The 11,377-nt window shown below is 40.4% G+C and overlaps 1 protein-coding gene across 1 annotated transcript in view; it reads right to left on the reverse strand.

Annotated features, from left to right (window-relative positions):
* Positions 1-11,377, reverse strand: part of LOC124149541 (pre-mRNA-splicing factor CWC25 homolog) — a 34,550-nt gene that overhangs the window by 21,522 nt on the left and 1,651 nt on the right. Inside the window, exons 2-3 of the mRNA XM_046521215.2 lie at positions 10,649-10,773; positions 8,726-8,810 (exon numbers count right to left, since the gene is read on the reverse strand). Coding sequence (XP_046377171.2) covers positions 8,726-8,810; positions 10,649-10,773 — 210 coding nt within the window. The remainder of the gene's footprint in view (positions 1-8,725; positions 8,811-10,648; positions 10,774-11,377) is intronic.

Below are 11,377 nucleotides of genomic sequence, written 5' to 3' on the forward strand. Positions count from 1 at the left end.
GATTCCAAAGCTAGTACCAGCTCCTCACGCCTTAAAGACAATCCTGTCGAACCTGTAATTTCTGTCACAGACGACACCCTCTCAGACAGCTTCCTTACAGACGACTTGTCCTCTCGCACAAGAAGATATGCAGGTCGATGTGCGCTTGGTCTGTCTGACCAACCCGGGTCCTGCTCTCGTAATACCAGCGACTGATTGCTCCATTCCTTTCAAAGTCCCGCTCTTGGATTCAGCTAGCCCTGACTACCGCTCTTCTGCAGGCTATGCCTACCCACCTCACAGTTCACAGGATCGGCGTTTGTCGTATAAAGAACGTGATCGTCGAAGTCATTCTCGGAGCCGTTCTCATTCGGCGCACAGATCGCTGCGGCGTAATCCTTCTAGGTCGGCTCCTCCCGACCCTTGTCCACCTATCCTACCCACGAGTTGGGATCACAGGGATCAACAACAGACTTCGTAACCATCGTTCAATTCTAGAACGCAGATGCTGATTTCCTCCTTCTACAACTCGCCTTCACAATGCGTCTTCTCAGACAACTTGGCTGGCTAATCAACAAACAAAAGTCGGAACTCATTCCCACTCAATGTCTCCAATTCATAGGAGCTCTGTTCGACACTCGACAAGGTCGGATGTTCGTTCCCCACAACCTATGGGTGAAGATTCAACATCTCGTACCGTTAGCACTCAAACAGCCGCTTCAACTGCGCCAATGGCAACAACTCCTGGGCCTCCTAACATCGGTGCAGGCGCTCACTGTAAGGGGTCAACTTCATTTGCAACCTCTCCAATGTTTTCTTGCGCCCTTTATCAGGATCAACAATTGTCACACGCGGATTTCTCTACCGCTCATCTTCAATGGCGGCTGGTCGCGTCAAACGTTTGCGACGGGGTCTCCTTGACGGGGTCTCTGTTCGTCGACGCTTCAACCGTCGGTTGGGGAGCAGGGCAGTGTTCCGACATAGAACGTTGCCTCCAACGTTACTCCCAGCAGGTAGCGAAGACCATCTCTGCTGCCCATCGTGTTTCCACCAGGCGCCTTTACGACCACAAGTGGACGGCTTTTTAGACTTATTGTCGCGCTCGTGATATTTCCACTCCCACCTCGGCTTCGCCTCAACAGATTGCCGAATACTTACATCACCTGCGTTCGACTCAGAAACTTCAGGGGTCTACGTTGGCAACCTACCTCGGGGCTTCGTTGGGATTTTGTGGCAGAGAACCAACTTCCCCAACAACCAGACCGGCTATATACGATTCCCCTGCTCTCGGCTATTTTGGGATCGAACGACCATGAAGACCTCTCCTTGTGACTGGTTCGAATATATCTCAATGCGTTGCGCCTCCACATCCGTTCCCGGAAGAGGTTTTTCATCCCATTGTCAACCGCTTCTACATCTGAAATTTCTTGGACGACGCTATCCTTCTGACTCCGCTCCATCATTCTGCGAGCATTACTTTCGCCGGGCTGCCTCCACCTACAACATCCAATCCTCACGAGACTCGTGCGGTTGCTTCCACCATGGCCCTCCACAGTAACTGCACCCTTTCAACCAAAAGGGTGCTTTTGGAAGTCACATACTGTGTTTGCGTCCCACTACCTTCGTGACATTTCAGTCACAGACGTACAAGGGCTCCACAACTTCAGTCCGTTGGTATTGGCTCAACAGCTGTCTCGCCCCAGTTCACGCAGATAATAAACAGTTATACTATGTGGGTTACAAGTGTATATACAGAATAAATCATTGATTATTTATGTGGTATTACATGTTCGTTTTTTCCCAGATCGAGTCCTTTTCGGAGGGTGGATTAGCTCGTCTGTAGAGACCTATTAGTCTAATTGACGAAGTGACCATAATCGGTGCAGACGATCTTATACTTTAAGTCACAATCGTACAAGGGCTCAACAAGTTCGGTTCGTTGGTGTTGGCACAACAACTGTCTCGCCCCAGTTCACGCAGAACATAAACTGTTATATTTCGAAATCCTTGCGGGTTACAATTGTATATACAGAATAAATCATTAAACATTTACGTGGTATTACCTGTTTTTTTATTGTGGATTAGGGTGGATTAGCTCATCTGTAGAGACTTTCAAGTCTTAATTTACGAAGTCACCATTCGGTGCGGCAAAACACCGACAAAAAAACAACAAAACAAACACAACAAATAAACAAAAAGAAAGAAAGATCAGTGTCCCGAACCTTTATTCTGCTCACCTCTGCCTCAGGTATCTGTGATGTAGGGTTTTGGTTCGAAGGTCCATTGCTATGGAATATTGTTGATCGTTCCTCTTCTCGTTTTTGGTTCGCTTCATACACTCGAATGTGTTTGATAACCATGATGAAGCGTTAAAAGGGTTAGCAAACCTAGCACACTCTATGGTCCGTGGGAGAAAGTTGCTGTGTTTTGTTTGAAGAATTGATGCCCTTCAAGGATCTATTTCAAGTTGTCTGCCGTTTCGCTTATGCGTTTACAGCTACGCGGTCGTTCTATATGTACGATGACATACAGGAAAAAACGTTCGGCATGTATACCTGATCTCATGCTGTTTTGTTTGAGTAACGTATCAGGATCGTTAACACTGGTTGATCGTGTGTATTTTTTTCCCGCTCACAAGTTCATGTCTTTAGACGCTGGACAGTTTTTCAAAATTCTTAAACAAATTCAAAATTACACTGTCTAGAACCAGCTTCCTCGTGCATATCTCACAGTTGTAGTCTATACAGGCTGGGGTATCTCCGACCCACCATCCAACCGTAGGATTAAAAGCAAAGTGTGAGATAGGATAAGTTTAAAAAATTGGAAATTTTAGTGAGAGTGTGTTTATTACGGTAAAGGGGCCACCGGCCCATTATGCATGAAACTTGACATAATACGCGCTGAAGCACCATATAATATGATTACAGTTTCTGTTTATGCAAATATTAAATGATGGACATCCAAATTATGCAAAATATTAACTATGTTTCTTTAAAGCTAAAAAGATAAATTTAGCCAAATTATTTATGACCGTGATTTTCCGTGATGTGAATAATAAAATAAGCTTATTGTTCAATGGGAATTATTAATAAAATTCTAGAATAAGACTTTCTCTTAAGTCCTGATAAAATGGACATTCAAGACAAAAATGTAGTTCTGATTCAATATTAGGTATTACACAAAAGGGACAAAGGCGATTCTTACGGTCAAGTTTGAGATGTCGACCGTACTCAATCATTAGGTCGTGGTTGGAACAGCGGAACTTGCATAACGCTATGCAATAAGCTTTTACATTAATTACATTAAAATAATCTTCTTCGCTTAACTGCACCTTAATTTGTCTGTACATTTCAAGTTTAGAATATTTACCAAGGTCTGATAGCCAATTTTGAACGTCAATGTCAATACATCTTTGTTTAAACTTGACTAGAAATTGTTGGACATTGACAACACGCTGCTCCATCCATACCTGTCCAAAACCATAAGTGAACAATAGGTTTTTTACTTTTAGTGCCCAGCAATCTATATTTTTCTCTGCTAAACTATACTGATATCTATATACATTGTACAATATTATATTTTCCCTTTGACTTATGCACCTCATCCAATATTTAACTATCTTAATGTGTTTATTGACATTCAAAGAGTACCTGCCAAGCTCACCACAACCACAAAGTTCGGAGTCGAGACAGAAAGTCTTAGTTTTTGTTTACAAAACTTATCCTGAACATGAAGAATATTAGGCGAAGAGTGAAAACCCCAAACTTCGGCTCCATATAGCAAAATAGGTACAATTTTTACATCAAAAATATGCAATAAGACCTTAAGTGGTAAACTATAAAAATCCTTAATTGATGACACTTTCCATCCCTGTTCAGCTAATATTTTCTGTGTAATATACCAACTGCCAGAACTCAAAAAATGAACGCCCAAGTATTTATACGGTTAACGATTTCTAGGTTTTCTCTACCCAAATAAAATTTCTCATACTTCCTCAATCTGCCAGCTTTTCTAAATACAATAACTTTACTTTTATCAGTATTTATTTTAAGCTTCCATTTCTGACAATAGGAATCTAGTTTGTTAATCCCCTTTGCAATCCCAATGGTGTACTGTCAAACAAAACAATGTCGTCTGCAAAAAGCAAAATAAACAACTCAATAAAGTCTAGACATCTTTGACCGTCTAGGGCTAGAAATTCCACCAAATCATTGATAAAGAAAGAAAACAAAAAGGGAGATAACTGGCACCCTTGAATGCACAATCAAAGAATGGAATGTAACCCTTTTCAAGCGAGACACATGACTTTACTTTTGCATACATATTTCTTAATAAATTATACATTCTGCCTTTGACATTACCAGACCAGAGTTTGAATAAAAGACTTGTCCTGTCTACAGAATCAAAAGCTGCTTTCAGGTCAATGAAGGCACAGTAAAGGCGACCCTTATACAACAAGAGATATTTATTGATAACTGTGTGTAAAATAAAGATATTATCAGTAGTTTGGAATCCACGTCTAAAACCTGCTTGTTCCGAAGTGAAAAACTGTTCCAACTCTGCCCATCTAAACAACCTATTACTAATAACTTTAGCAAGAATCTTCCCAGAAACTTCCAATAATGTTATAGGACGATAATTAGCTGGTAGACTAGAACTGCCCTTCTTATGCAAGGGTAATATAACACCTAACGTCCAGTCAGAGGGATACGTGCCTGAATATAAAATTGCATTAAATAGAAACTGTAGCATATATATACACTGTTCTGGGGCATTCTTGAAAAACTCGATACTAATACCACTGAAACCTGGGGCTTTACCAGACTGCATACCAGATATAACATCAGTAACCTCCTGGATAGATATTTCCTTGTCAAGGAAGTCATCATCTACCGTTGATAAAACAAGATTTTTATCAATAGAATCAACATAAGATTTTACAACATCATAGAACTCAACTTCAGTCTGGGAAGTTTGAACCCCTTTGAAGAGATCCTGAAAATAATCAATCCACTCGGAGGGCTTAATATGACTAAATCCCACGTATGTCTTTTGTTTTAGAGTTTTCCAGAATAGCTTGCTATTTCTTTCCTCTAGAGCACTATTCAGTTTGTCAACATAATTTTGAAACTCAAGAAACCGTTAAGACGAACAAAGTTGTGTATATAACGACCACGCCTCCGTGTACCGCTGTCCATCAATACTACTGTTAGTCGCATGAAAAGCACGGAGAAATCGACGAGCCTCACGACGAGCCATATCACATTCCCTATCCCACCAATTACCTCCCCTGCCAAGATGATAACCAGTAGAAACCACCGTCTTACAGTGATCAGCACAAGACTGTATTATTGAATGAAACAAACTTAGGGCTTCGGATAAATCACCATTGTTTACAAACAGATAAAACTGATCTATAACTGCAGATGGTATAAATTGTATATTTATATACTTATCCTATCTCACACGCAATAGGCCCACCCGACAATTCCCGCATCTCATTTACTCTAGCCTAATAAGTTCTGTGATAGAGAATGAATTGGTAGAGGCGCACATGTGGTCAGTTCAAGCAGGCACTGCATGCACGAGAGGCACGTAATTGACCTAGCTTTTGGACGTAACCATGGAGGTGCAGGGGGGCTTCAGTGGCTATTTTTAGTTTTAGAAGCTGGATACATGATTCAAGCACGTTCCCACATAGGTTCGAAGAAGCAGGGAGAAATGCAAAGTGTGAGAAAGGATAGTATATAGATATACAATTGATACTAAAATTTCCAAATCTATTTTTTGAGATACAGTGGTTCCACGCAACAACACTACCAATGGGGTCCAAATAATTGGTGAGCGTTACAGACAATGAGCTGTTGAATCAAGGCGGAGACGTCGGGGATTAACAAGAGTGCGCTTGGTCAATCTCATGATCTTCGCCTTGCCTCGCACATTGCAATGATATGAGTTGTTTACGGTTCATAGTGGAAAAATATATATCCATAATTTTTTTGCCGTTTGTTATTATTTCCAAGCCTTAACTGTAACAGTAAATGTGAAAGTAGTCTACTTACATGAAAATATCGATCGATAATGGTAGTAACAGACGCTATGAGTGAAGAGCCAATCACAATCCATTACACAAGTACAGAGTGTTTCAGTGGCATTGATTGTATGACTTAAACAATGACGTCAATCCAGATGGGGACAGTGAGATTGATGATACGCCTGAGTTGCCTCCCCCTTTACTACCAGCAGTCTGGGCACTGAACTTTACGTTCGCCTTCAAATCTATTGTTGTGTCCTGACCTGGTAATCTCTCATAGCATGATGTTTGGTTTTCAAAAATTCACTTTGTTGATTGACTCGAACCCCAGATAACTCGAACTTTTTTCCAGGTGCCCACAAGTTCAAAACAACGAGGTTCGACTGTAACTCGTAAAAGCCACTTGTGGCACTACGTTTGAGCAAGGAAATTCCTGGCTACATTGTCAAGGGTGGAAACTGGACTTTTATGTGTAGATAAAAAATTTACCCTTTGACTTTTATGAGATTTAAAAGGGTGATTGTTCTATCTAACATAAAACCTAAAAAAGAAATTTAAAACAACCTTTATCAACATTTTTATGTTTCAAACATACTTTCTATGAACCTTAGGAAAAGGGCGTAAAATATACACTCACTGGGCTACAGATACGAAAGTTACATGTTCGATCCACGGGAATATAAAAAAAAAGGTTTGTCATTTTACTTACATTTCATTACATTGTGTTCAAATGCAAAATAACATTCTTGCGAGAAACACTCAAATGTTACAACATTAACAGAAGTTGTATTAATGAAATACCTGGGATAATAAATAAAATCCCAGAGATATTATAACATCCCTGATTGAACCTGACTGGAGAACAATAGGATGCATTTTGGAAGCCCCGAGTAAAAACGCAACATAAAATCGAATCGCCAAAACGCACCATTTCAATGAATATGTGGGTATCATGCACCCATTTCTCGCGAAATCAAAAAGGCATGAACTGTCACGAACTGTAGTGGGTATAAAATTGTGGCCGATTCTTGGACCTACCACTCCTTGGTCAACAATGCCACGCTTAACTCAAATTCAGAGAAACCAGGCTATCGGACATTTGGAAGCTGGAGAGTCTGTCCAAGATGTTGCCCGTCATTTCAACGTTAACATAACAACAATTTACCGTCTCCTGCATCGATACAATGCTACACAGACCACAGATGACCTTCCTCGGAGCGGTCGCCCTAGGGTCACCACACCTCGACAAGATTGGCAGATTACCCGTCAACACCAGCGACATCCGTTCCTAACTGAAAGTGAAAGTGCTCAACAGACCATAGGAACACATAATCTACACATTAGCCGGGACACTGTGATCCGACGTCTTTGTTCCAACAACCTCAGATGTCGCCGACCAGCACGTCGTCCTGTTCTCCAACCACGGCATTGACAAGCACGACTTCAGTGGGCACAGGGTCATCACAATTGGCGTCATCGTGAGTGGAGGCATGTCACCTTCCCTGATGAAAGTTGCTTTTGTGTCTCCCATGCAGACGGAAGAGTCAGAATTTGGCGGCGTCAAGGTGATCGTTTCGCTGACAGAAACATTGTGGAAAGGGATCCATGGGGTGGACCTAGCGTCATGATATGGGCAGGGATTGGACTTAATGCGAGACTTGAACCCATGTGCTTTCTGAATGTTGGTCAAGGTCGGGGACACGGCGTCACTGCTCAGCGGTATATCGACCAAGTGATCAGACCCCACGTTGTTCCATTTTTTGCACAACATCAACAACACATTTTCCAGCAGGACAATGCTTGTCCCCATGTTGCCAGAGCTACCATGGCCTTTCTGCAACAACACAACATCCGTGTTCTACCCCGGCCCTGATCTGAACCCCATCGAACACTTGTGGGATGAGGTTCAAAGGCGTCTTCACAATGTGCGCCCAGTCCCTACAACTGCCGATGAACTATGCACAGCTGCTCCGGATGTGTGCAGGAGGATCCCTAGGGCCTTCACAAATCGTCTGATCCACTCAATGTACAGGAGATGTGTGGCAGTGATCAATGCTAATGGTGGTCACACCAGGTATTGACTGACATTTTGGGTATTGACCCGAAACTGTGTAAGCCCTTAACATTTGAAAAAACCCAATTATGTCATCTTCCTTTTAATCCATTAAACTGTCTTCAGTCAAATTTTTGACAATCTTGCTCTATTAGTATTTCTTGTCTTTACTGTTGAAAATAAATAACTTGTATACTGCATACTCGACTTGCGTTTCTTTTGCGTGTGAGTATACATAAACACAAATGCTTCTCCAACACCAAGCCCTAGTGGGAGAGCGGTCAGTTGTTTCACAATGAGAAGGTTCAGTGTTTAAAGAAAGATCTCTAATTCTTGTGATTATAAGTCATGTCTGGAATTCATATATGTGAATAATCATGATAATCTTAACAAATAAATGTGTGTCACTGGGGGACTCGATCCAGTAAAGTGTGCATCAAAAGCTAACAAATGTCATCTTGTGCCATGGTCATCATGGTCATAAAAAGAAACTGTGTGGAGTTAACAATTAGATATTTACTAACATTAATACTAATCATGCTAATAGTTTACAGATGTACTCTCTACTTCATCAGGGATATGTTTAGTCATTTCAGGACCATTATATAAGCATCATATCTGCAATTAGGACCTGTATTCAGCTTCTTGAGATCACTCACTTGATGGCATACAGTGGGTCCTCCCTCATTTTGGCCTGCATGTCCAAAGCAATGTTAGCTTTGATGCGTTCTCCAAACACATCATCTGCAACACATTCATACATATATTATCTTTCAATCTGTCCATGAGCCTCCTGGATTGGCATATCATGGTCACCCAGTTTTGGGGGGCGTTTGACCCGGATGGGCCTTTGTCTAGTAATTAACTGGTAATTAAATCCAAATGGTGAACGATTTAACAATGTTGACTATATAGAAAGCTTGGATAGTCATAACAGCTAGGTGCCTGAAGGGCACTTGAAATAAATAATCAGCCACGTGCTTATCACTTCCTGTTCTCAGCATGTGTATTCCTGCATAATTTATACAAACTGAGATACACATGACCACCCAAGTTATACATGACTTTACTGGTTATCAGCAGTACATGTAGTCACATATTTAACAGACTACCACAGATAGAAAAACTAGTCAAATCTCGATATTTTTTATATTTGTATATTTATCCTGCATTACTCCTTAATGCATTTACTGCTTGTTCTTGACAGAGGAAGAGCTGTGTGAGGTCTTGCTGAAGAAGAAGTTGTTCCAACTGGTTGAGTGGCTGACCCTATCACACAGCTCCCTTGTGATGGGAAGTGGTGATGTCACTGATCAGCACATTACTGCTAAAAACAGAGCATCTGAAGACATCGTAGGGAGGAAGTTTTGGGTTGATTGGGCCACTTTAGACGAAGTAATGCAGGATTAGTATACAAACATAAAAAATAAAGGAGGAGTAATGCATGATAAGTTAAAAAATAACACTATAGTCTAATGAAATTAGGGGCAGTGATGTTGCATCAGGATTAATCAATTTAATGCACTTGATATTTTAACTAAAATTGCACCAAGACGTCAACCCAGAGGATTGATCAGCTTGAAAACGTCAAGCTTCCAACCAAACATCTTCCATATCTATTTGCATCTATCAGAGATGATCTCTGACCAAAAGTGATATGGGTAGATTGTGAATTTTTTCATTATACCCCCTACCTAAAATGGTTGGACATTTTTGTGTGCAACCTATAACTAGAAAACTACTGCAAAGATTCTTTTCAACATTATTGAACACTTTCTATACCAAAAGGGGAGAAGTGCAGTGCAAAGTTTGTTTCCAATAATTGGATCTTATAAAAAAATACAGCTTTTTTTCCATTTGTTTTTACTTATAATTTTGGTATTTAAACATATGTGTGAGCTATAACTTGAAAACTACTATATGGATTCTTTTCAAGTTTAGGGAACAGTTTCCATACTAGAAGATGGTGCAGTGCAAAGTTTGATTTTGATATGTGTATTTTATGAAAAGATATATGATTGTTTTCATGTTTTGAACTTAAAAATATGTATCATACGAGGCTGAAGGATACATGGGTCAATTAAAAATACTTTGTGTGTTTACAGCTATGTACATATTCCTGTGGGTTAATACAGTATATATAGGGCGCCAATGGTTTTCATCAATAGCCAACAGTATTAAAGAATGTGGCACTGTGCAGTTTTCCTTATAGCATGTACGCATGCACACACACACAATCTACAACACGTATAAGCTCTGTTTCAAATTAAAGATGGCTGTCAAGAGGTCGTAACTCTGACATGCCTACAGTTAAACTGAACAATATGAACATAGCACTAAGTCTCACCATGCAGCTATGTTCAACATGTTCAAAGTGAGCTGAATATATGTGAAGTAAAATCTTGTGTGGATCTTAATTGTGTAATGTGGTTTATGTGAGAGGACTGTATGATGTCAATGGGATATTCTATCAACTTTAATAAACATTGTTATGGCAGCAAACCTTTTATCACTTTACATAAATTATGACCGCATGCGGTAAAGCGGTTTCTTTGATCTCATGTTACCATGACTGAACGAACCTTCTTTAGGGGGAGTCTTATCCCCCCTCTCGAAATGTTCATCAATCTTCTTGCCAAGCAGGTAGTCATCTGTATTGGTCTTGTCTCGCGTATACATCCAATCCATGTTCCCCACATCTGTTTGCCTGAAGACATACACATCACTCATCAGCTTATGTAATCTAATATTACATCAAAATGGTTAAAAGATCAATTTAGCAGAACAACTTACTAGTACTTGCAAATGTGCATTTGAGTGATTCTCAGAGCAGTTAAATTGAAACAATACCTGAATATGACATCACATCTTGCTGTATTGCTGAGAACAGTATGATCTAACCATGAAAAAATCCTCTTTATACTCAGTTATAGTTCATGATGTCACCAACTGATGAAGCAACATCATCTGAACAAACTAGGTTGATGTCCGAGAAGTTAATTTGTAGGTTACCCAGTAGTTCATACGGAAATACCTACTTGAATCTCCGAATTACAGATAATATGTCCCTCAGGGTCATACTAATTACTGTACACAGCAGACCCGGTTTGAATCGAAACCGTCCAGGACCATTCAGGACTGTCTTTGTTTACATAACAACCCTCCAGGGTTATTATTCAACTCCCTTACTCACTTTACATGTTTTACATAGATAACATACAAGCGTGTGTGTCACTGTTTACAGAAATGCTTCCACACCATCTCTATAGACTTATTGTGTACAGAGATGCTTCCACACCATCTCTATAGAC

The sequence above is a fragment of the Haliotis rufescens genome, unplaced genomic scaffold (genome assembly GCF_023055435.1).
Source record: "Haliotis rufescens isolate VD_foot unplaced genomic scaffold, xgHalRufe1.0.p SCAF_4, whole genome shotgun sequence".
NCBI classification, from domain to species: Eukaryota; Metazoa; Mollusca; class Gastropoda; order Lepetellida; family Haliotidae; genus Haliotis; species Haliotis rufescens.